At 42.8% G+C, this 27089-nt stretch overlaps 1 protein-coding gene across 5 annotated transcripts in view; it reads right to left on the bottom strand.

The window, feature by feature from the left end:
- LOC140471277 (STE20/SPS1-related proline-alanine-rich protein kinase-like) overlaps positions 1–27089 on the bottom strand; it is a 222316-nt gene that overhangs the window by 158095 nt on the left and 37132 nt on the right. Inside the window, exons 1-2 of one of the 5 annotated variants that reach the window (XM_072567253.1) lie at positions 15409–15613; positions 15151–15269 (exon numbers count right to left, since the gene is read on the bottom strand). In XM_072567253.1, the coding sequence (XP_072423354.1) occupies positions 15151–15223 (73 nt within the window). In that variant the 5' untranslated portion in view covers positions 15224–15269; positions 15409–15613. Of the gene's footprint in view, positions 1–15150; positions 15270–15408; positions 15614–27089 lie in introns of those variants that run through there. The other 4 variants (XM_072567254.1, XM_072567257.1, XM_072567255.1 and 1 more) reach the window with 4 other exon arrangements.

Here is a 27089-nt window from a genome sequence, read left to right as displayed (position 1 = left end):
CTTTATTAACTTGGCTGCTAGATAAATTCAAACAGTTATCACTCTAAGAAATAACATAAAACGTCAAAAGAAAGTTTGGAATGATAAAAAAAATTATTGGTTGCATCAAGCCCAAACCCCCCAATTCTCCTACCATAACTATCATGGATTCTTCCAGCCCCTCAGGTTTCCCCTCTTAACTCTCCCAATGTGAATAAAACACAAGAACTAACATCTCCATATCTCTCAAACCCATTCTCAACAGATATTTGTCCAGCATTTTTAAAAAGGTACAGGTGCAGGAACAGGTAATAGGTACAGAGTTAGCTTTTTTTTCTACTCTCTCTACCTCAAAAATGATAGAGAATTCAGAGAACAGTGAGCAGCACAGACTTACCTTTCGTGTCTTCATTATGAAGAAAGAATCAGACAACTGACCAATTTTTCCTCTTAAGATTAAGAAGTGTTACAGATCATCTTTAGAACAAGTAATGTAGAAGCAAGGAAGTTCACTTTCTTCGTCAGCACTCAGAGACACAATTGCATCAAAAATGGTTCCTGACATCGGTTTTAAGTCTCTTTTTCACTCATGCCCATTTCTACTCCCTGGTGCTACTTGGCCTCCTTTGGAGTAATATTCTGGGTTATCGATATCATTTTATATTTCATGTGCAATCATGACAGCTTCACTCACCCTGCAAATCATGGAATTTCCTGATGTGTAAACTTTCACTGCTCTTCCAGGACAAACACAGCGGCTGAAAGAAAATCCCATGCTAACTTTTTCACAGGACTATTTATCATAGACAAATGTTTCAGTAATGGTGTTTGACATTTGCACTGTGATATCGAGCACAGGCTTGCTTTCACATTGGATTTCTAATTTCTACTGAGGAAGTTAAGGCTGTGATGTATCAGAGAATGGGAACTCTGTGTACTATTCCTTTCATGAAATTTCTCAGAGACTCCTTGTCTCAACACCAGAAATCTCAATGTTCAATCTCCATTATTGGTACTATCCAGTATCAGCATTAATATTATCTGAGCTAATATTTCAATGGTCCATTTTGTTTTTGGTTTAAGTATGTGCTGGAAACTAGTTGCCAGAAGACTCCTTCTCCACCCAGAAGACTCCTTTATAAAGATGTGCAGGAGTTGATATAGTAAATCAGCCAGGAACTCCACAAGGGCCCTGTGTCACCAACTCTGCACAGAGATATTCCAGGTAGTTTAGTCACATGGTCTCCTGCCACTAACTGCCCTAACCCCACAGTGCCAAGCACACACCCTTGTAGCACATTATCTAATACAGTCAATTTGACATCACGCAAAGTTTTCATTATCTAATTGCAACTCTACTTAATGTGAGATCGAGTAGGCAGGACAGTCTCTCCTCAAGCAGAGACGAGGGAAGAGAAATTCAAGGCCTTATCACTTTGGGGCACTTATTTCGGATGCTCTGAGTGATTAGCTGCAGCAGCCTAATTTTAGTCTGCAGTTGGTGATATTGCCTGAACCCGAAAGATTAGATTGTTAATGATAACACACTTCTAACAGCATAGGAGAATGCCAAAAGAGAGAACGGGGAGGATCGGAAATGCAAAACCAGCATCTGAAAAAGAAACAAACACAGAAAATGCTGGAGAAACTCAGTTAGACTGGCAGCACCTGCAAAGAGAGAAACAGAGTTAATTTTGTTTTTCCTCCACAGATGCTGCCAGACCTGCTGAGTTTTTCCAATATTCTCTATGTTTATTTCAGATTTTCAGCATCTGCAGCATTTTGCTTTTATCTGAAAAAGAAAGGGGAGTATCACAAAAAAAAGCCTTCTTTGTATTAAAGGTTTTATCGACACTTTTTTTCATTCCATTGCAGTACACTAGGGGTTTAATAAAAAAAAATCAGCAGTCATATAGGAATGTTCAAACATTGTATCTGTTGCCTTACCATGCTCAAACATTATACATTTAGATGCCAGCTACATCAACAAAGGCACGACAAAACATCTGCTACACTTTTGCAATTGCACAAATGCAAACAGGGCCCAAAGACTACTTGAAACCCCTTTTTAAGATTGAGTTGCTCTTACTGCACTCGGTGTAAGGTCTGGAAAATATCTACAAATGGCCTAGCTGGCAGTTCTTAAAGGGGTGCTGTAGGTCACCACTGAAAGGTAATCTAAGGTTCAGAATCTTTCTTCACAGGCCCGCTGGACAGTTCTGAAGACTGTGACTGCAACCCGATTGTCTAAGGCTCAACAAAATAACCGAAAGAACAGCAGATGCTGGAAATCAGAAACAAAAATAGAAACTGCCAGAAAAAAACTCAGGTCTGGCAGCATCTGTGGAGAGAAATCAGAGTTAACATTTAGTGATCCTTCTTCAGAACTGATAATAGTTAGGTAAATGTTGGTTTTATGCAGAAAATGGGGTGAGGGAGGAGAGGAGGAATAAATGAAAGACGAAGATAGAGCCCAAAGAGAGAAAAAGCAATTGGACAGATATAGGAATGGATAAAGGTCAGCCTGGGAGAACGAATAGCTGCTAATGGGGACTATCAGTCACTGACAATGGGTTGTGTGTGGTAGAAGCGCAAGTGCTGACAAGGCCTGGTGTGTGGGGATTGAGGTAAAGACATGGGTTCTTATAAGAATACTGATTGAGCCTTGGGTATACCTGTTCTGCAGCAGGGATTGCTTTCTGTGCTCAGTTCACGAGTCTGCATACCAATTTCAAAGTATACAAGCGAGAAAGCAGACTAATTTCCCATCTTTCCTGGATAAGCAACTCTAAGGTCAAATCCTGGGACCTCATTGCCACTGTTAGTGATATCAGTTCAAATCAACCAAAGTCTTCCTGATGTAAATGGCTGAGTGCCATGCCCAAGTGTAGAAATGAGCTTGTGTGCAATTTTTACAAGATTATTGAAAGGTATTATGGCAGCTTTTCCACCCAGAATCTCAGTAATTTTGAGTTGTACATTGTTCCATTCTACATTACACAGCAACAAATTAAAAGTCTGCACTAAACAGGCAACCAACATGGCAGCGCGCATTGCCTGGCCTCATGGATTAAAAATGGGCACTTCAGTAAGTGAAGTATTGAAGAGATACCAACACCCAGGGGACTGACCACTCCAGCAATGAGTCAGCACCTTTGAAACAGGAGGGGAGCAATTGAGTGTAAAGATCACATTGCTAATGTTGTCAAAACATTCTTGTAATAGAGAATAATTGAAGACTCCAGACAGACTGTTGGGACTCCCAGCAACATATACTGTAATTGTGCCTCTTCCCGATAAGCCTGAACCACAGACCTCTAGCATGCTATTTGTTTTGTTCAGTTACTGTTAGTGATAGGCCAGCACCCGATTGAGAAGAAAGAAGCTTTTTGTCACTTTCACTTCATGTGGTCCTATTTAAAATCCGAGCAAGGTTGACAGCAGCTGTGAAGCTCTGCATAGCTACCACCAGTGACTGCTCAGATGCTCTGATGCTTTCTCATAACTGAGATAATGAGGCTGCTGGTCTCTTGGAATTTTTGTCTTTCGAAAGATTTTTGAGAGGAATTCAAAAATATATTTCATTCATAAAAGTCACCTTTAAGTATATACAAAGATTCTAAATCATATGGGTGGCATGGTGGCTCAGTGGTTAGCACTACTGCCTCACAGTGCCAGAGACCTGGGTGAGTTACTCTTCGGAAGATCGGTGTGGACATGTTGGGCCAAATGGTCTGTAGGGAATCTATGAAAACACTGGAACTGCAATGCATATACAAGGCTGTCCCATTGTCTGGCACCCCAGGAGGGGTTCCTGTTCCTCAGCTCACCTCCCTCAGAATTTCACGTCACTAGTGTGGAGTACCACAGCTACAAGGTGTGAACTTCCATCACAACATGTGACTTCACGATATAGTCCAAATATCCTTTCAACAAACCCCAAGATAAAAAGGGCAGGCTGCAAAAGACCACAGGTTACAAACAGACTCAACAATTTGTGACTGGAAGGAGACAAGAAGGTACTTTTTCTGTGAAGCGTACTTGGAAGCTCCTGACTTCATTGTTGACAAGTTACTCACTAAAATATTTTCCAGTCACAAATCTAAAAAAGAAAAAAAAATTACATATGCTGTAAATCATGAAAGGTGAAGAAAAAGTATTTCAAATACTTGAGTCACTTGGCATCTACAAAGTGAAAAGAGCATAATACTTTCATTGCCAACCCTTTCCCTCAAATATGAGCCTGCCTTTTGTTTCAGATGCTGACCTCTTGTTGTGCATTTCTAGTACTTTCTGTCTTTTACATTGCAAAATCTAGAAATTTCTGCCATCAGCAGATTCCTTTTCCAAAAAAAAATCCTGTCCCCTCTCTGGCAATTTTGCCCCTCCCCCTCTCTCTTTGGTTTAGGGTTAAACAAAACATGGCATTCGAATGGTTAAACTAGTCAAATGACTCATAGCTGATGATTCAATTGGCATAGGCCGTCAAGCAAAACTTGCAGAGTTCATGGTGTGTCTGTTAGAAAAAGCAGAAAGACTAGTTGTAAATGTCTTCTCAATCATCCCCATGTGGGCCTGTCTGTCACAGCATCTCGGATCTTGGCAACTAAATAATTGTCACAGTGGCAGACAGAAGAAAAGGCTGACATTTTATACCTAAACAACATGAATGGACTACGTGCTTCTACTTTCCTGATGGGAAGTTTCAAATTGCTTGAATTCCCTACATATATTAGCCCTATTTATTTAGTACAGAGTATATATTATGGATATGCGCACCAAACAAAGAAACAAAGAAAACATTTCTCCAATTTATTTTGCTGCATTGTCACTATAGTCCATGCAAGGATTTTATTAAATATACAAAATGGCTATTGTGGTTGTCCACACAACAGTTAACAGTATTGCATTCATTCTACATAAACACTCAGATGTTTCTGACAGACATTATAGGATGCGTATAAAACAGAAAACAGTCTTTTTGCTGTATTTATATCATTTAAATTTCCCCTCACAAACTGTTTCTCGCTTCCTTGCCCCTTTCTTTCTCCTTGTTGTTTTTCTGTTCTCTGTTTTCTTTCTTATGTTATCTGCTATCTTCCTCTGCTGTTTTCGGTTATGGTGTTCCTTTCTTCTACACTGCTTTACTGGCAAACACTTCACAAATCTTCCTAAAGAAGGGCTCATGCCCGAAACATCGATTCTCCTGCTCCTTGGATGCTGCCTGACCTGCTGCACTTTTCCAGCAACACATTTTCAGCTCTGGCAAACACTTCAAACTCCCTCTCTAACCACGCCTCCATATTGTTATGATGATCCCAGCTGATGATAATAAGTCAGCTCCCAGAGTGAAACCTGGCTAGATAGACCCTGCATTTATTTTTAAATGTGGAGGTCAAATATTGACAGAGTCTTGTGACTGTGTACAATAAATTGTTAAGAATAAAATATTTATTAAATGAGAAAAAAGGACTTTATTACAGTATGCTCCTTCATTCCCTCACACTAGGTCTCTGACTCCCTTCATGAGTCTATCTATCTAATTGGAGAAGGAATGATTTAAAAATACCCAAATATAGAATTTCTAAAGAGAGAGGAATAAGGAGATATGAAGAGGATAGCAGGAGTTACTGTTAAGTGCTGCTCCCATAGGGAGTGCTTGAAGTGAATAGTACAGATGCATTTAAAAGATAGCTAGACCAATATACGAAGGGAGGAGGGAATAGAGGGTTACAAATGTAGGTTTAGAGATGGAAAGATGAAAAGAGACTCAAGTGGACCATAACATTGGCATGGCCTGGTTGAGCCGAATAAATGGAAGGGATTCCCATTAGTGTTTAGACATTCCAAATTACTCGAATTGAAATAAAAAAGTTGGGCTATGGGGAGATTTGTGTTAGATTCTGATGAGAAGTCCGGCAAGGCCCATTTTGATGTTGGGAGTATTTTGCAGCGTTTTTTATGCTTTTCACAAGCAATATGGTGAGTTTCTTGCTAGGCAGTAGCAAGTTGTCAATTAAGGGAGATTATAGCTTGTTAAATGCTTTACTGACATTCAACTCACCTCATTAATATTCAGCTTTCTGTCTTCCCAAACTCACTAAACAAATTAGATGCCAAGAAATGTACAAATACATTAAGGACAAAAGGGTAATTAGGGAGAGAATAGGGCCCCTCAAAGATCAGCAAGACGGCCTTTGTATGGAGCCGCAGAAAATGGGGGAGATATTAAATGAGTATTTTGCATCAGTATTTACTGTGGAAAAGAATACAGAAGATATAGACTGTAGGGAAATACATGGTGACATCTTGCAAAGGAGGAGGAAGTGCTGGATGTTTTGAAACGCGTAAAGGTGGATAAATCCCCAGGACCTGATCAGGTGTACCCTAGAACACTGTGGGAAGCTAGGGAAGTGATTGCTGGGCCTCTTGCTGAGATATTTGTATCATCGATAGTCACAGGTGAGGTGCCGGAAGACTGGTGGTTGGCTAACGTGATGCCACTGTTTAAGAAGGGTGGTACGGACAAGCCAGGGAACTATAGACCAGTGAACCTGACGTTGGTGAGCAAGTTGTTGGAGGGAATCCTGAGGGACAGGATGTACATGTATTCAGAAAGGCAAGGACTGATTAGGGATAGTCAACATGGCTTTGTGCATGGGAAGTCATGTCTCGCAAACTTGATAGAGTCTTTTGAAGAAGTAACAAAGAGGATTGAGGAGGGCAGAGCAGTCGATGTGATCTATATGGACTTCAGTAAGGCATTCAACAAGGTTCCCCATGGGAGACTGATTAGCAAGGTTAGATCTCACGGAATACAGGGAGAACTAGCCATTTGCATACAGAATTGGCTCAAAGGTAGAAGACAGAGGGTGGTGGTGGAGGGTTGTTTTTCAGACTGGAGGCCTGTGACCAGTGGAGTGCCACAAGGATCGGTGCTGGGTCCTCTACTTTTTGTCATTTACATAAATGATGTGGATGTGAGCATAAGAGGTACAGTTAGTAAGTTTGCAGATGACACCAAAATTGGAGGTGTAGTGGACAGCGAAGAGGATTACCTCAGACTACAACAAGGTCTTGACCAGATGGGCCAATGGGCTGAGAAGTGGCAGAAGAAGTTTAATTCAGATAAATACAAGGTGCTGCATTTTGGGAAAGCAAATCTGAGCAGGACTTAGGCACTTAATGGTAAGGTCCTAGGGAGTGTTGCTGAACAAAGAGACCTTGTAGTGCAGGTTCATAGCTCCTTGAAAGTGGAGTCGCAGGTAGATAGGATAGTGAAGGAGGCGTTTGGTATGCTTTCCTTTATTGGTCAGAGTATTGAGTACAGGAGTTGGGGGGTCATGTTGCAGCTGTACAGGACGTTGGTGAGGCCACTGTTGGAATATTGCATGCAATTCTGGTCTCCTTCCTATCAGAAAGACGTTGTGAAACTTGAAAGGGTTCAGAAAAGATTTACAAGGATGTTGCCAGGGTTGGAGGATTTGAGCTATAGGGAGAGGCTGAACAGGCTGGGGCTGTTTTCCCTGGAGCATTGGAGGCTGAGGGGTGACCTTATAGAGGTTTACAAAATTATGAGGGGCATGGATAGGGTAAATAGACAAAGACTTTTCCCTGGGGTTGGGGAGTCCAGAGCTAGTGGGCATAGGTTTAGGGTGAGAGGGGAAAGATATAAAAGAGACCTAAGGGGCAACCTTTTCACACAGAGGGTGGTACGAGTATGGAATGAGCTGCCAGAGGAAGTGGTGGAGGCTGGTACAATTGCTACATTTAAGAGGCATTTGGATGGGTATATGAATAGGAAGGGTTTGGAGGGATATGGGCCGGGTGCTGGCAGGTGTGACTGGATTGGGTTGGGATATCTGGTTGGACCGAAGGGTTTGTTTCCATGCTGTACACCTCTATGACTCCATGACTCTAATTCTCACCATAGAAATCCGAGCGGGTACCTGATGAATTCAGCTCACTGCTTGCTCCAAACAACTTCCATGTTAGACACGAGGTACCAACATCTCAGGACACGCTCCATGGTCACCAGCTACAGACACCCCACATCCACAGACATTGGCATCCAATATGTGCAAGCCTGTGAGAACCCTCATGGCACATCTCCGATTCCCTTACAGGACACTTCTGCTCATCAATGCCCCACCTCAGGCTGTACTGGTAACTCTCACAGTAATGCTGCAGTAAGGACACTGTGTGCTCAGGGACACACCGGGCTATATCTCCAGCCTGTTCACTAGCTGTCATAGCACTCACTTACTCGGAGTCAACCTGGATAGTCACAGGATCCCTTCTCTTTACTACCTTTGTGTACTTTTCCACCTCAGCCAAAAATACAAGATTCAAATTACTTCTGTCTTGCCTTGTCATTTAGGACAGACACAAAGGAAGCAAGCTTGTCATAGTTGTCAGTGTTTCGGAGAGACCATTCCCTCCGCGACTCCCTTCTCAGGTCGACACCCCCCACCAGCCCACATCCCATTCCCGGCACCTCCCCCGCACACTGCAGGAGGTGCAAAACCTGTGCCCATGCCTTCCCCTCACCTCCATCTAAGGCCCCAATGGATCCTTCCACATCCACCAGAAATTCACTTGTACCTCCACCAATGTCATCTACTATACCCTGATGTTGTATCCTCCACATCGGGGAGACAGGACGCCAACTTGCGAACCATTTCAGAGAACATCTCTGGGACACCCGCACTAACCAACCCCACCGCCCCCTGACAGAACACTTCAACTCCCCCTCCCACTCCATCAAGGACATGCAGGTCCTGGACCTCCTCCATCGCCAAATCCTAACCACCCAATGCTTGGAGGAAGAACGCCTCATTTTCTGCCTTGGGACCCTGCAACCACACATTTCCTCTCCTCCCACATTATCCCAGTCCCAAGCCTCCAACTTGGCATCGTCCTCCTGACTTGTCCATCACCTTTCCCATCTATCTGCTCCACCCTCCTCTCTGACCTATCACTTTCTCCCCCACCTTCATCTACATATCGCATCCTCAGCTATCTTCCACCCAACCATTTATCTCTCAGCCCTCAGGCCCACAAGCCTCATTCCTGATGAAGGGCTAATACCTGAAATGTTGATTCTCCTGCTCCTCGGATGCTGCCTGACCTGCTGTGCTTTTCCAGCACCACACTCTCAACTCTGATCTCCAGCATCTGCACTCCTCACTTTCTCCTTCTCATAGTTGTCAGCAGCCCTCAGTTAAGTATTAGGCAAGAACTTTTAAAAGCTGACTGGGAGCAGATGCTCGCAGGTAAAGGGACGGCCAGAAGATGGGAAGCCTTAAAAAAAAGAGATAACGAGAGTCCAGAAAGGAAATGCTGGTAAGTGCAGGGAATGCTGGATGACTAGAGAAATTGAGATTTTGGTTAAGAAAAAGGAAGCATATGTCAAGTATAGACAGGAGAGATCGAGTGAAACCTTCGAAGAGTATAAATGCAGTAGAAGTATACTTAAGAGGGAAATCAGGTGGGCAAAAAGGGGACATGAGATAGCTTTGGAAAATAGGGTTCTGAAGAATCCAGAGGGATTTTACAAATACATTATGGACAAAAGGGTAAACTAGGGATAGAATAAGGCGCCTCAAAGATCAGTAACACAGCCTATGTGTGGAGCCGCAAGAGATGGGGGGAAATACTGGACGATATAGAGAATGTGGGGAAATAGATGGTGACATCTTGAAAAATGTCCATATTACAGACGTGGTGGTGCTGGATGTCTTGAAACGCATAAAAGTGGATAAATCCCGAGAACCTGATCAGGTGTACCCTAGACCTCTGTGGAAAGCTAGGGAAGTGATTGCTGGACCCCTTGCTGAGATATTAGTATGATCGACAGACATGGGTGAGGTGCCAGAAGACTGGAGGTTTGCTAATGTAATGCCACAGTTTAAGAAAGGTGATAAGGAAAAGCCAGGGAAGTATAGACTGGTGAGCTGTGCATCAGTGGTGGGTACATTGTTGGAGGGGATTTTGAAGGACAGCATTTATATACATTTGGAAAGGCAAGGACTGAAGGATGACCGTCATGTTTGCAAACTGAACAGAAGTTCTCCTTTTGATTAATAATTTTCACTCAAATTCTGGTTAAATTAGACCTGCAGTACAAATGCATGCACATTGATCTACATACACAGTGGTGTACAGCTACACACGGGCGGCACGGTGGCACAGTGGTTAGCACTGCTGCCTCACAGCGCCTGAGACCCGGGTTCAATTCCCGCCTCAGGCGACTGACTGTGTGGAGTTTGCACGTTCTCCCCGTGTCTGCATGGGTTTCCTCCGGGTGCTCCGGTTTCCTCCCACAGTCCAAAGATGTGCAGGCCAGGTGAATTGGCCATGCTAAATTGCCCATAGTGTTAGGTAAGGGGTAAATGTAGATGTAGGGGTATGGGTGGGTTACACTTCGGCGGGGCGGTGTGGACTTGTTGGGCCGAAGGGCCTGTTTCCACACTGTAAGTAATCTAATCTAAAAAAAACACAGCTCAGACCAACTCTATATACAGGTATGCTGACACACACACATTCATTTTCTCTGAAAGACTCTGGCAATTGCAATCTTGAGTAGACATTTACTAATACACCTGTTCAGAAATGCTGTTACACACCTCTGGTGCAGGTGGGGCTTGAACCTGGCTCAGAGAGAGGGACACTATCACTGAGCTACAAGAGCCCTCAGATTTGAGTATATGGGTGGGCAGAACAGTTTGAGTAAAGGATCTAAACCTAGGCCTCAACCTCTCTTCTACAGTGACAAGACAATAATCACAGAAATAATTAAAGGGGAGGCTGAAACATTTTAAAGAACAAGGGTTAGAGTTTAGATTTCTCTGCCATAAACTGTTATAGATATGGAGTCCATAGATAAGTTTTTTAAACTGCTGTTTGAAAAACAGGAATAATACTGAGCAGTTGATTGTGCAGGAGAGTAGAATTCAATTGAGTAGCTCATGTAGGTAAAAATATCAGAACTGACTTAATGGGCTGAATGGGTCCGTTTCTGTGCTGCGTCATCCTGCAATAATCAATGTCTATCCAATGATACAGCAAAAAGATCTGGAGTTTATTACGTTGGAGTTAGGGGCATGAAATCATGTAGCACATTGGTGCCATATAGTGTTCAGACAAAGGCCAACACCTCCCAGCTTGAATCTCAAGTCACTTCCTGATGGCAATATTTGAAAGGGATTTCAAAACTTGACAGAGATGTAGGAAAGTCTACATTTCCAGCTTCTGTTGTTATTGGTACTGTGCAATCTGCTTGTGATCTATTTAACAATCCAGTTACAGATCAATAACAGCAATTGCCACATACAACATAAAAAATAGCTCAGTACAGTAGGTTTTATTTTGTCCCAGTTTGTATATATTAAATGGCAGCCATTGTAAGTGCACTTATAATCCGTAGCTCTCCCCAGTACCTCAGCAGGTAAAAGCGCCACACTGGTGTAGTTCCAAACTATACAGAGCAGGAAGGTTCCAACATGATTTATGCTGAGCTAATAGACCTCAGTTGGAATACAAACAATGGTATACAATTGGTATCAGCACACACAGACTAAATGGCAGAGGCTGGGGAATGAGGGGAACCAGCTAGGTTTCCTAATCCTGATTTTGATCTGAGCCAGCTGTAAAGTACATTTTGTGGGTGCTTAATGAGAACACGATTTAACAGTGATCCCTTTCACTATTGAATTGCTTGCTGTAGCCCCTTTCCCTCCCACTCCCAACTATTCAGATAAAGTCAAAAATTGTGGGGCTGGAAAAGAACAGCAGGTCAGGCAGCATCCGAGGAACAGGGGAATCAACATTTCGGACATAAGCCTTTCATCAGGAATGTGTCAGATAAATTCACATAAAGTCCCAAGCCATGCAAATCAGAAGTACACGCTGGCTGAGGTTACCATAAAAGACTCTCCTTCTCAACCTTTCCCCTTGCCTGAGGTGTGGAGACCCTCGAGTTAAGTCACATGTCATCTCGCTCGCTCTAATGAGAGCAGCCCTATTCCATGATAAGAATATGACGACTTTACTAATTAGGATCTGGAATGCACTGCCTGGAAGTCTGGTGGATGGTATTGGATGGCAACTTATCTTGGGGGGGGGGAGGGATCTTATAGAAGTGTATAAAGTCTGAGAGACATGGATAGGGTGAATGCACTCAGCCTTTTTCCCAGGTTTGGGGAATTGAGGACTACAGAGCATCAGTTTAAGGTTAGAGGGGAAAGAATAAAAAGAAACCTGAGGGGTAACTTTTTTTACACAAAGAGAGAGAGAGACAGACAGACAGACAGACAGACAGACAGAGACACACTTTCCATGATCAAACAACCTTTGTCAGCTCACAAAGCTACCAGAAAGTGCTTAGCACCCACAGAATGAAATCCAAACACCTTTGAGAGAAAGTGGATCAAGGAAAATAAAGCACCCGTCTTACTATACTAAGGTGTTACATAAAACCACCCGAAAGTGCTTTACAGTGGCATTCTAAAACAAAAAAGGACACAATACCACAAACAGATACTAGGACAAATGACCAAAGCTTGTACAAAAAGGCCGATTTTAAGGAGTGTCTTGGAGGAGAGGTAGAGATGTGCGTAAGTTTAGAAAAATAATGTCTGTGCTTCAGATCCAGGCAGCTGAAGATCCAGCCGCCATCGCTAAGCAAGTATAATCCGGAATGCTGAAGAGGTCAGACTTCGAAAAGCAGAGATCTCAAAAGGATTGTCAGGCTGACAAAGATTGGAGAAGAAATGACTAAGATTTTTACAAATGTAAAAATTAAAATCAAGTGTTGCTTTTACAGAACCTAAAGTTATCGAGCACATGGGTGATGGGTAAATGGGACACAGTTTGAGTTAGGACACAGGCAACTGATTTTTGGATGAGCTCAAGTTTACAAAGAGTAGAAAGTGGGAGGCCAACCAACAGCATGTTAATTAAGTCTAAAAAAATAATAAAGGCATGGATAAGGATTTCAGCATAGAAGAGCTGGGGTAGGGGCAGAGTTGGGCAAAATTATGGAATTGGAAATAGACAGTCCTATTGATGGCACAGATGTGTGGTTGAAAGCTCCTCTTGGGATCAAATATGATACCAAGGTTGCCAACCGTCTGGCTTGGAGAGTTGCCAGGGAAAGGGTTGGATTTGGTGGCTAGGGAGCAGAATTTGCGGTGGGGACTAAAGACAATAGTTCATTCTTCCCAATATTTAATTGAAATTTAATTTTATTTAAAAAGAAAGTTAGATAAGTATTGATTTTGATCCTTAGCCACTATGAATATAAGGCATTATCCAGCACTCTGTGAAATCATGCTGACATAGTGCGTATTGAAGACAGGGCTGTTGGGAAAATCTCCAGACATGTCTAAGCCCAGAGAAAACAACTCTGAAATACTAACTCAGTAGCTGCCATATTGACTGGAGGAATAAATCTCACGCAGGTGGTGTACCCACAATAGTACAAATTTCTATAACATAATTTTTTAAAATCCTAACAGTCAGAAGTTCACAAATGAGTCAAGACAAACAGTTGGTAATATAATGATGTCACCAACAAAATAACTGCATGTTCTTACAGTTTTAAGCCTGAGACAGCAACTAGCACTTCAACTGACTTTCTATACTTTCTTCCCCTCCCTTTGCTTTTCTGAGCATTGTGACTTCTGCTGGGATCCAGTTGTGCTCACCCATTGGACAGTGCTTGTCCCCTGGCTCAGTCACAATGAGCATTGTGGCCACACCCAATCGTGGCACCAACAAGGTCAATTGTAGCTAAAGGGATGAGACCAACCAACTCGGTGCAAACCAGGTTTTAGAAACTAGAATCTTTTGATATGTCAGGCTCCATTTTTTGCCAACAGAGCAAACAGTGGAAGTAACAATATTACTGGAAGGCTCGTTTTAGAGTTTTGTATGTGTATTTATTCTAGACATTTGCTGCCAAAAATATGCAGAAAATAGCAAACACAATAAAACAATACCTGAACACTGAGAAAGTGAGAGTTGATTTTTTGATGAAAAAACAGGGAGAGGTAACATTCCAAATCTACAGAATGGAACCCAGTCACATTTTGCATGATGCTTGGTTATGCTTCAATCATGGGATCAGAGAAAGTGGCTTCCTTCTGTGCTACATTCAGGCCATCAAGTCTGTGATGTTCTTGACTCCTCAACTGGAGCTAATTCCTCAAACCTCACTTCCTTGTTCCTTCCTCATATCCTATTATATTTTGCCTCTTCAAGTACTTTTCAAAAATAAACCTAATTCACTTTCAAGTATATCAACCACAATAATGACAAAGAATTCGATGTGCTGACAATACTCTGAATTGAAATTGGGCAACTTTCCTCTTCATTTTTTGGCATGACAATCTGAACTTTGCGTCCCCTTCTTTGCTGAATCACCAACCAACAGAGGAAATCTTTTGCTGTTTTTCATCAAATCTTTCAAAGTCTTTCAGTGTTATGCAAATATGCATCGAGAGAGGCTCTGGACCACCTGTCTCCCCCGCCCCCCCAAAACAATAATAATAGGTTGTGATTTGTATAAACATTTAAACTATGCTTGATATGATGCCAGGCATCAGCTGACAGTTTTACAAAAAAAATGCCTCAAGTGTAAAAGCCTGTTACAGGGTATTTCATCTGACATTAGGAGCCATGTCGCAGCTCTGCAAATATGTCAAGAGGGGGTTGACAAACAGCGAGCAGTCACTTCCAACATGTTTTAACTTATTTCATTCATTGCCCGGATCAACCTAGTGGAGAAAAATAAACAGCAACGCAAAACATCCCAAGCTGCACATCCTGACCCCTAAATACATATCTAGAACATTCATTTGTAGGAGGGATCTTTACCCAAGAAACCGATAAATCAAAACGAAAAGCCGTGTTCCTTCTTTTCCCTCAATGTTATTACAAGCAGCACCGATTTATCCATATAAAAAAAGACGCAGTCCCCCTGCACCCAGTGAATAATGCAGCCTGGGCACATGCAGGGATTGAAATCGCACAGGATGAATAATGCCGCACACCAGACTGAAATAAAACTACAAAAAAAAGGGAGAGTTTTTTTTCCCCCTGTTGTCGCGACCGTAACATATATTCAGGCGCGCCACCTTTAGTTAAAACGATTCGGAAGACACTGACCGATGATTTCTTCCAGTTCGTAGGCATCTTTTGCATTTGGCCATTGGGACCCGGCAAACAGCTCCTCCGCCATGACGCTGTGAGTCACAATGCGGCGAGAGTCAGAGCCCGACAGGCTGCTGAAGAGAGAGAGAGAGAGAGAGCTCAGCAACTTTATTCAGGCTGGAGCCACACACATAGACACAGCACATACACCTCAGCGTACAATAGGGACCGGCACCGTCTAGCTGACACCTGATTGTTTAACGCAATACATACCTCAGGATACAAGCGGACAACCATCAGTGGTCGTGTTGTGATGGGCTCCAAATGATGCAGATATATCTCATGTCCGTTTTGCTCCATAGCAACAGTAGTTGCGCGAAACGCGTCTCTGTCAACTTGGAGTTTCGATAGTAATGGATGGTGATTGAACCGTCAGAATCTGTCCGAGGGTAGGAGTTGCTGCAGCGAAACAGAGTTCTTTTTGGGGGTGGGGGGGAAATCCTTCAGAGCCACTTTCTGCTGCCTCTGGCATCACATTCTGGGATAGAACTTCATCTCCGGTAGTGACACAAAACAGGCAGTATTCGCTAAGCTACCAGGATTGTCCAATACCATTGTAGTCAATGGAATTAAAAATCAGGTACTTTATATAATGGGCAACTGATCCATACCCCCCGCCCCCCATTTTACAGCACTGCCCAGAGTGGATTTTTACTTTCAAATTCTTCCTCTGCGCCCAGATCACTTAAGATGGGGTCGAATCACTACATGAAGAGCCCACGAAATACCTGATTCTAGGGGGATGGTTTTAAGGTCCTACTCAGAGCAGAAACAGTGCAGGTGGGCATTGAAAATAGTGCTCCAGATGGCACGCCAATATCCAACTCCATTCCATTTCCAGGCTTATTTCTAGAGGTGGAATAAGGTAGTCAATTCAGCCTGTTAGTGGTGACTTAAGGATAACTGTTGGAGGCCAACTCCAGCTTCTCAGTTCCCACAGACAGAGTAGGGGATGAGTAGCAAACAGTAGAGATGCGCTGAGGTGACGTTCTGGCAGCAGCCTGAAGGAGCTGGTGCTCCAAGCAGGTCTACGGAGGCCCTCTCTGCCTGCCTCTCCTCCCCATCACATGTACACAAGCGCAAATATAATTGTCCACATTAATCCCATTCCCTATCTTTTTTTCCACAGCCCTGCAATATTTGCCCTTTCAAATACTGCATGCATTCAATTTCCTTTGGAAAATTATTCGGGGAGGTGTCTCCACCACTCTTTCAGACAGTGCAATCTGTTTCAGAACTTCTTGCATTTTTAAAAATAATTTTAACTCGCCTGTCCAGTGATGTTATTACACAGGTGGGACTTGAACCCAGGTCTCCTTCCTTGTTTCTGTTTTTTTTTAACCAATTACATTCAATCTGAGACCTTGGTTTGGTAATTTTCCTGACTGTGAAAACAGTCCCTACTCTCTTGACACTTCTCTATCAGGAACAAATGGAGAAGTATTGGTACCTTGGGAATGGTGCTATTGGAAGTGAAAAAAAAATGAAGTAGCATTTATGTTAAATAATTACAATGTGTTAGTAGAAGAGGAGGGTAGTATACAGGACATCCCAGGGAAACAAATTCTGAATCAGAGCTTGGAACTCACCAAATTTAACATAAGGAAAATTATTAATTAACAGAAAGATGCACTTAAAAGTGACAAATCTTAACACAAATGATTTTCATTCCAGGATTTTAGAGGAAACAGGTTCAAAATTGCAGATTATCTATTATCTTTCAGTGTTCTCTTGATTTGGGAATCTTTTCTTCAGTTTCTCTCTCCGTTATTTAAGACTGGTGAGAGAGAGAAACCAGTTACCTAACATCTATTGTTGGAAATTTCTAGAGTTGAAGGATACAGTGACTGAATACCTTGAACATTTTAAGTTGAACAGAGAGAATCAGCACAGAGTTGTAAGAGATAGGTCATAGCTAAGTGTTTGGATATTTTGAAGAAATAATTTCTAGAAGGCATTTAATAGAAACCTCTCATAAGAGATAGGGCCAGGTTTATCCTTCCAAGTTAAAGAGTGGCAGCAAGCAAATTTCCTGGCATAATTTCTGCCCTGTCAAGGACTAGGGCATTATCTCAGACAATCATATGCTTCTCAGCAAATTATTTATTCAAGCAAGGTATTGGGTGTATTACTTTGCAAATCACACAGTGAGTGAGACAGAAGTGCTTGCCATGACTAGGACTGTCCAGCTGCCAAGACTCTTGCACCTTATTTAAAGCCCAGTTGGACACAACTTTAGATGCTGCAAGCCAGGAACTTACCTTCACACAGTGGTGCTCACCTCTAAAATCTCAACACATGGAGCAGAGGAAAACAAAGCTGTCTCCTCTTTTCATGGAGAAAGATTTTGAGATGCTAGTGGATAGGGTAATAGTCCCCTTCATGGATGACCGCAACAGGAGCCCGCCCACCAGACCCAGAAAACCTGGGCAGCGATAGAACCATGTATCAGTGCTGTCTCTCTGTGAAAAATGATGCCCAGGAGTGCTGACAGAAGGTCATAACCTCCAGAGCTCTGCGAGGGTAAGTTACACCATCTTCTCTTTGCTACCTCACGTTCACAGGGCCATCACTCATACTAACTCTGCCTCACCACAACTGTTTCCTTAAAGTGCACAAGGAGAACGATATCTGCCATCCCACCCACTGGTGGTTGACCTCCTAGTCTTCTTGTGGGCCAATTTTTCTGCAATAAAGAGAAGGATTGAATATGATGCAAGAGCAATTAGTGATTATACACGAGTACTAGAGGAGGTGCGGTGATCCCAGTGAGTCAGCAGCAAGGTAGGAAGGGTGACTGAACATGCATCTCACTAAGGGTGATTAACTACAACCCTCAGCATCACTCCATTCAATGACACCCACATAACCCTCTACAATTATTAACTATTGCACTTCCCACTATTATGGTCCAGACCTAAACCCCTTGAGAAAGATTAAGAAGATAGCCTACAGCCTAACCTTTTCTTGTTTTAAAAGGTAAATGTAAGGCATTGCATTCCAGATGCAATTTGATTGGTCTAACTATCAGCTTTAAGCAAAACACACTTAAATTTTTACACAAAAGATAAAATACCTACAAAATAATAAAAATAACAGAAAAGAATTGGCTTAACTACAACTCTATTGAAATGCTTAACAAAATAATATATACATTAACTACTACTAATTAGCTGTTCTAATGTAGCAGTATGCCATAAACACACACTTGGCAAAAGTAAATTCAGTCAATTAGATTGTCTCACATGCAATTCTAGCGGTAGGAAGAGAACCCCAGCTTTTAGCTGTAACAGAGAGAGGAATAATAGCATCCACATCTTGTTTCAACACCCCAGCAACTGCTACTGAAGGCTAAAACTAAAAAAAAATCCTGGTTCTGTGGGTGCTTGACCCCACCCATTCAGGCTGCTTTTATTGATCCAACTTAAAAAAAACCCCAAAACCTCACAAGCTGTTTATTGGCTTTGAGCAGTCCGCTTTCCACCTCTGTCTTAACCTTTCTTTGTGTATAAAAAAAGGACAAAATACACCTCTTAAAGCCATAGTATCATCACACTACTCACTCACTGGGGTCACCTCTGGTGCTCATGTATGATCACTAACTGCTCTTGCAGCCACTTCCAACATACTCAATCTTTCTCTTATTACAGGAAGTACTGGCTCATAATGAGGCTGAGAGGTCCAAGACTGGTGGGAGGTGGTAGACATCAGGCTCCTTATGCATTTTTGAGGAGAAGATTGTGGACGTAGCTGGGAGAAACAACAAAATATGTGGCAGGCAGGCAGACAACCACTGTTCCCTCTAAGCTGTATAGCCATGTGACCGCACAGCCACGTGAAGATCAATCGGTGTGCTGATTACCTCAATGAACCCCGTGACTGGGGCCATTGAATTGCTTCCCTTGTTCTCCCCCCCCCCACCATTAAAGCAATATTTTTTTTGTGTGTGTAGGGGAAGGTTTAGAAGGGGTTTTAACTAGTATGTCAATAATTCATCGCTATTTATTTGTAATAAATAGTCATTGTTAAGCACATAAACCTTGTCTGTGTTTTCTGTTCATCTGGGTCTACCTGGTAGATAAATCGGGGAATTTTGCATTATTGGATAGCACCTGTAACGTTTGTGATGACATTAGGAGTAGTGGGGCTTGATTTCCAATGCACTACCCCACTGAGGCAGACACTTTAACAATCAAGCTGCATGTTATGCCTCCACACGGGTCGCATGGAGGTTTTCTAAGGAGGTAGTGATCATGCCTTGGTAAGATATTCTGAGGTATATGACCTCCAATATCAATTGTGAATTTCGCTGTTTGTTAAGTTTTCCTAGCCACACTCTGATGTCCAGCGATACATGAATTCAAACAGCAAAAGGCAGTGACTGTGCAGATTCGCTGCCTTGTCAGTTAGCGGCATGGGGTTCTTTCTCTCTCGCTCGCTCTCTATCTTTCTACCTCTCCTTCACTGACCATGTGCTGCCTGTTATCTGTCCTTCTCCCTTTTAAAAGTGTTGTTGTTTTGATCTTTTTCCCTCCAAAGTTCCAAAACAATGCAACTGTATATAAAACAGTTATTGCTGCTCCTGGAATTCGAGGAAATCACCTCCAGCACCTAAAAATACCTCAAAAACAAGGAGCAGCTGTTACAGCCACAAACTTTTCCCATCCTCCAACATGGCTTTGTACGTGGGAAATCATATCTCACAAACTTGATTCAGTTTTTTCAAGAAGTAACAAAGAGAATTGATGAGGGCAGAGCGGTAGACGTGATCTATATGGACTAGGCAAAAGTGAGAACTACAGATGCTGGAGATCAGGGTCAAGAGTGTGGTGCTGGAAAAGCACAGGTCAGGCAGCATCCGAGGAGCAGGAGAAATATCTCTCCAACCCCTTGGCTCACAGCCCCATTCCTGAATGTCGATTCTCCTGCTCCTCGGATGCTGCCTCATCTGCTGTGCTTTTCCAGCACCACACTCTCGACTGGTGAGCTTTATGGACTTCAGTAAGGCATTTGACAAGGTTCCCAGTGGGAGACTGGTTAGCAAGGTTAGATCTCATGGAATACAGGGAGAACTAACCATTTGGGTACAGAACTGACTCAAAGTTAGAAGACAGGGGGTGGTGGTGGAAGGTTGTTTTTCAGACTGACAATTACTGACCTTCAGATGAAGTGAGAATTGAAGGTAGATGGTAAGCATTGCTTAATCTATGGAGGCATAGTCACTGCTATTGTCCCATGAGATTCCTCAAAAAATGTTACAAACTCCATCCACAGAGCAAAAAAAAAACAGAAGAAATTTCCTTCTTCCACTTTGAATGTAATGGGTCATTCTTTGAACTTATTGTGTAGTTGATTATTTGATAAATATGGTGAAGTTCCAAATTTATATTTGTATGAATAACTTGTAGGTTCTGCTGTAACTAATGAATTTCCACATTCCTTTGGTGTTGCTATTCCTCTGGTCCCAATGACCCTTCAACCCCTACCCATTTTGGTTGAATGCCTTTATATTACAATTAATTCACCTGTTTTACCTCAGAGCCTATGAATGTGGGGGTTCCTACACCCATTCTGGTCCTATACACACCCACGTAGAGGCCAGAATTATTGTGACCTGCTTGAACCACATGCCCTGCTTCAAATGTTCCCAGTCCCCTCAATTCACTATGAAGTCCTAATTTCCTCCCTGTCTCCAACTGCCTCCTTGTCAGCATCAATATTCCCGTGGAGACCCAGTGCAATGAGGCACATCGCTAATACTTGCCTGCTTTCCCCAGGATGCAATGGACTGATCACTGATAAGTCCCTGATTATTAGTGATTGAACATTTTTGACGGGCACATGGCTACTCCCTGTACGCATCTCTCAACATCACCTAGACTGACCTACACATAAATCACTGGACTGATTGTGTTTGAGCTTGAGGACTGGCCATAGCCCAATCCCCAGACTGCAACAATACAGATCCCTGGACTTACAAAGGACCAATCACCTGACTGACTGGCCAAACCCCTGAAGTGGGATCAGACTAACCCCTTGACTGACTGTGGCAGTAACTCCTGATTGACTGGAGCCCACCCTCACCCTACTAAACATACAACCCATTTGACTTTCACATATTGCCATTATCTTCAAGCATGTGCAATGCGTTTGCTATTTCAGCTGCTGGCACATGTTGCAGCTCTGACTTTGATGAAGAATGCCATAAATGTTAAATGCCTCTCTTACTTTTCAGTGCACCCTACTGCCACAAGCCATTTGGCTAGAGCTAGTAATAAGATGGAATTAATAATGGATCTCATACTTATGGAACCTTTAGTACAAGGTGATCATAACATGGTAAAATTTCAAATTCAGTTTGAGGGTGGGCAATTTGGGTCTCAAACTAGTGTCCTCAACTTAAATCAAGGAAATGACAGACAGATTCATAGAGATGTACAGTACAGAAACAGACTCTTCGGTCTAACTCATCCATGCTGACCAGATATTCTAAATTTGTCCAGTCTCATTTGCCAGCATATGGCCCATATCCCTCTAAACTCTTCCTATTCATATACCCATCCAGATGCCTTGTAAATGCTGTAATTGTACTAGCCTCCACCACTTCCTCTGACAGTTCATTCCATACATGTACCAGCCTCTGCATGAAAAAGTTGCTCCTTAGGTCTCTTTTATATCTTTCCCCTCACCCTAAACCTAAACCCTCTCGTTCTGGACTCCCCCAACTCCAGGGAAATGACTTTATTTATTTAACCTATCCATGCTCTTCATGATTTATGAGGTCACCCCACAGCCTCCAACACTCCAGGGAAAAAGGCCCCAGCCTATTCAGCCTCTCCCCATAGCTTAAATCCTCCAACCCTGGCAAAATCCTTGTAAATCTTTTCTGAACCCTTTCAAGTTTCACAACATCTTTCTGATAGGAAGGAGACCAGAATTGCGTGCAATATTCCAACAGTGGCCTAACCAATGTCCTGTACAGCCGCAACATGACCTCCCAACTCCTGTACTCAATACTCTGACCAATAAAAGAAAGCATACCAAACACCTTCTTCACTATCCTATCTAACTGTGACTCGACTTTCATGGAGCTATGAACCTGCACTCCAAGGTCTCTTTCTTCAGCAACACTCCTTAGGACCTTATCATTAAGTGTATAAGTCCTGCTAAGATTTGCCTTTCCAAAATCCAGCACCTCACATTTATCAAAATTAAACTCCATCTGCCATTCCTTGGCCCATTGGCCCATCTGATTAAGATCCTGTTGTAATTTGAGGTAACCTTCTTCGCTATCCACTACACCTCCAATTTTGGTGTCATCTGCAAATTTACTAACTGTTCCTCCTATGTTCACATCCAAATCATTTACATAAATGACAAAAAACAGTGGACCCAGCACCGATCCTTGTGGCACTCCACTGGTCACAGGCCTCCAATCTGAAAAGCAACCCTCCAGCACCATCCTTCTACCTTTGAGCCAGTTCTGTATCCAAATGGCTAGTTCTCCCTGTATTCTATGAGATCTAACCTTGCTAACCAGTCTCCCATGGGGAACCTTGTCGAATGCCTTACTGAAGTCCATACAAATCACGTCCACCACTCTGCCCTCATCAATCCTCTTTGTTACTTCTTCAAAAAAACTCAATCAAGTTAATGAGACATGATTTCCCATGCACAAAGCCATGCTGAATATCCCTAAGCAGTCCTTGCCTTTCCAAGTACACGTAAATCCTGGCCCTCAGGATTCCCTCCAACAACTTGGCCACCACCAAGGTCCGGCTCACTGGTCTATAGTTCCCTGGCTTGTCTTTACCACCCTTCTTAAACAGTGGCACCACGTTAGCCAACCTCCAGTCTTCCAGCACCTCACCCATGACTATCAATGATACAAATATCTTAGGAAAGTGCCCAGCAATCACTTCTCTAGCTTTCCACAGAGTTCTAGAGTACACCTGATCAGATCCTGGGGATTTATCAATTTTTATGCGTTTCAAGACATCCAGCACTTCCTCCTCTGTAATATGGACATTTTTCAAGATATCATCATCTATTTCCTCTAATTCTATATCTTTCATGTTCTTCTCCACAGTAAATACTGATGCAAAATATTTGTTTAATATCTCCCTCACATCCTGCGGTTCCACACATAGGCTGCCTTGCTGATCTTTGAGGGGCACTATTCTCTCCCTAGTTACCTTTTGTCCTGAATGTATTTATAAAATACCTTTGGATTCTCCTTAATCCTATTTGCCAAAGCTATCTCATGTCCTCTTTTTGCCCTCCTGATTTCCCTCTTAAGTATACTTCTATTCCCTTTATATTTTTCTAAGGATTCACTCAATCTCTACTGCTGTACCTAACATATGCTGCCTTCTTTTTCTGAACAAAACCCTCAATTTCTTTAGTCATCCAGCATTCTCTATATCTACCAGTCTTTCCTTTCACCCGACAAGAATATACTGTCTCTGGACTCTCATTATCTCATTTCTGTAGGCTTCCCATTTTCCAGCCGTCCCTTTACCTGCAAACATCTGCCCCCGATCAGCTTTTGAAAGTTCTTGCGTAATACTGTCAAAATTGGCCTTCCTCCAATTTAGAACTTCAACTTTTAGATCCGGTCTATCCATCACTATTTTAAAACAAATAGAATTATGGTCCCTACCCCAAAGTGCTCCCCCACTGACACCTCAGTCACCTGCCCTGCCTCATTTCCCAAGAGTAGGTCAAGTTTTGCACCTTCTCTAGTAGGTACATCCACACACTGAATCAGAAATTTTCTTGTACACACTTAGTAAGTTCCTCTCTATTCAAACCCTTAACACTACGGCAGTCCCAGATTGTTTGGAAAGTTAAAATCCCCTACCATAACCACCCTATTATCCTTACAGAAAACTCAGATCTCCTGTCAAATTTGTTTCTCAATTTTCCGTTGACTATTGGAGAGTCTATAGTACAATCCCAATAAGGTGATCATCCCTTTCTTATTTCTCAGTTCCACCAAAATAACTTCCTGGACACATTCCCAGGAATATCCTCCCTAAGTACAGATGTAATGTTATCCCTTATCAAAAATACCACTCCCTTTCTTCTCTTTCTATCCTTCCAAAAGCATTTATATCCTGGAACATTAAGCTGCCAGTCCTGCCCATCCCTGAGCCATGTTTCTGTAATTGCTATGATATCCCAGTCCCATGTTCCTAACCATGCCCTGAGTTCATCTGCCTTTCCTGTTAGGCCTCTTGCATTGATATAAATGCAGTTTAATTTATCAGTCCTACCTCATTCACTGCTTTGTTCCTTTTCGCAACTGTACCAGTCTCAGACTGATCTCTTCCCTCACTATCTCCCTGGATCCCACCACCCCACCTTATACAGTCATAGAGTCATTGAGATGTACAGCATGGAAATAGACCCTTCGGTCCAACTCATCCATGATGACTAGATATCCCAACCTATACTGGTCCCATTTGTCAGCACTTGGCCCATATCCCTCTAAACCCTTCCTGTTAGAACATAGAATGTTACAGCACAGTACAGGCCCTTCGGCCCTCGATGTTGCGCCGACCTGTGAAATTAATTTGATGCCCATCTAACCTACACCGGTCCATTATTATCCATACGTATGTCCAATACCCATTTAAATGCCCTTAACACAAGGGAACAACATTTGCTATCCTCCAGTCTTCTGGCACTACTCCTGTAGACAATGACATAAAGATCAAAGCTAAAGGCTCTGCAATCTCTTCTCTGGCTTCCCAGAGAATCTGAACATAAATCCCATCTGGCCCAAGGGTCTTATCTATTTTCAGATCTTCCAAAATTGCTAAAACTTCCTCTTTGTCAACTGCAATCCAATCTAATCTTGTTGCATATATCTTTGTATTCTCACTAACATTGCCCTTTTTAACGTGAATACTGATGAAAAGTATTCATTAAGCGCTTCCCCATGTCCTCAGATTCCACACACAACTTCGCACTACTATCTTTGATTGGCCCTAATCTTACTCTAGTCATTCTTTTATTCCTGATACACCTATAGAAGGCCTTAGAGTTTTCCTTGATCCTATTCACCAACAACTTCTCATGTCCCCTCCTGGCTCTTCTTAGCCCTCTCTTTAGATCTTTTCTGGCTAACTTAAAATCTCAAGCCCCCTAACTCAGCCTTCATGCCTCATCCTCACATAAGCCTTCTTCTTCTTCCTCTTGACAAGAGCTTCAACTTCTTTAGTAAACCATGGCTCCCTTCTCTACAACTACCTCCCTGCCTGATAGGTATATACTTATCAAGCACCCGCAGTAGTTGTTCCCTGAATAAGCTCCACATTTCAAGTGTGTCCATCCCTTGCAGTTTCCTTCCCTATCCTATGCATCCTAAATCTTGCCTAATCGCATCATAATTGCCTTTCCCTGAGGTATATACCTATCCCTGGCCATTTGCTATTGTAAACATACCTGAATTGTGGTCACTATTCATATACCCATTCAGATGCCTTTTAAAATGTTGCAATTGTACCAATCTCCACCACTTCCTCTGGCAGCTCATTCCATACACATACCACCCTCTGTGTGAAAAAGCTGCCCTTTCCCCTCTCACCCTAAACCTATGCCCTCTAGTTCTGGACTCCCCGACCCCAGGGAAAAGACTTTGCCTATTTATCCTATCCATGCCCTCATGATTTTATAAACCTTTATATGGTCACCTCTCAGCCTCCAATGCTCCAGGGAAAACAGCCCCAGCCTGTTCAGCATCTCCCTATAGCTCAAATCCTCCAACCCTGGCAACATCCTTGTAAATCTTTTCTGAACTCTTTCAAGTTTCACAACATATTTCCGATAGGAAGGAGACCAGAATTGCATGCAATATTCCAACAGTGGCCTAACCAATGTCCTGTATAGGCGCAACATGACCTCCCAACTCCTATACTCAATACTCTGACCAATAAAATAAAGCATACCAAACGCCTTCCTCACTATCCTATCTACCTGCAACTCCACTTTCAAGGAGCTATGAACCTGCACTCCAAGCAACACTCCTTCACACCTTACTGGTTTAAATCCTCCAACGCAGCTCCAGCAAATCTCCCTGTCCAGTATATTAGTCCCCTTCCAATTTAGGTGCAGTCTGGGGTGGCACGGTGGCTCAGTGGTTAGCACTGCTCCCTCACAGCGCCAGGGACCCAGGTTCGATTCAGGCGACTGTCTGTGTGGAGTTTGCACATTCTCCCTGTGTCTGTGTGGGTTTCCTCTGGGTGCTCTGGTTTCCTCCCACAGTCCAAAGATGTGCAGGTTAGGTGAATTGGTCATGCTAAATTGCCCATAGAGTTAGGTGCATTGAGATCTGTCTCTGAGGGTTGGGTCTGGGTGGGTTACTCTTCGGAGGGTTGGTGTGGACTAGTTGGGCCGAAGGGCCTGTTCCATGTTGTAAAGAATCTAATCCTTCTTATATTGGTCACTTCTATCCTAGAACTGATTCCAATTATCCAAACATGTGAACCCTGTCTGTGACTCTGACTAGAGAGAGTTCCTTAACACAATTGATCGCTTGGAACCTGACATACCCCTCATTATATTAGAGGCTGTCTCGATACCAGAAACGTGGTTGTTCGTGCTATATTCTCCTGAGAGTCCATCACCCCCTACATTTTCCAGAACAGCATACTTGTTTGAGATGGGGATAGCCACAGGAGATTCCTGCACTACCCGTCTCCCTCTCCTACCTTTCCTGGATGTAACCCATCTACCTAACTGTGTCTGTGGTTTTTCTCCCTTCCTATAATAGCCATCCATTACACCCCCTAGCTCCTGTGAATTCCTTATTGCCTCTAACTGCCACTCCAACTGATCCACGCAATCGGGTAGGATTCACAACCAAACACACTTACTGCAGACATAAT

This window comes from Chiloscyllium punctatum, chromosome X (assembly GCF_047496795.1).
Source record: "Chiloscyllium punctatum isolate Juve2018m chromosome X, sChiPun1.3, whole genome shotgun sequence".
NCBI lineage: Eukaryota > Metazoa > Chordata > Chondrichthyes > Orectolobiformes > Hemiscylliidae > Chiloscyllium > Chiloscyllium punctatum.
Note: the sequence above shows the minus strand (reverse complement) of the source record. Positions and strands in the feature narration are given on the sequence as shown.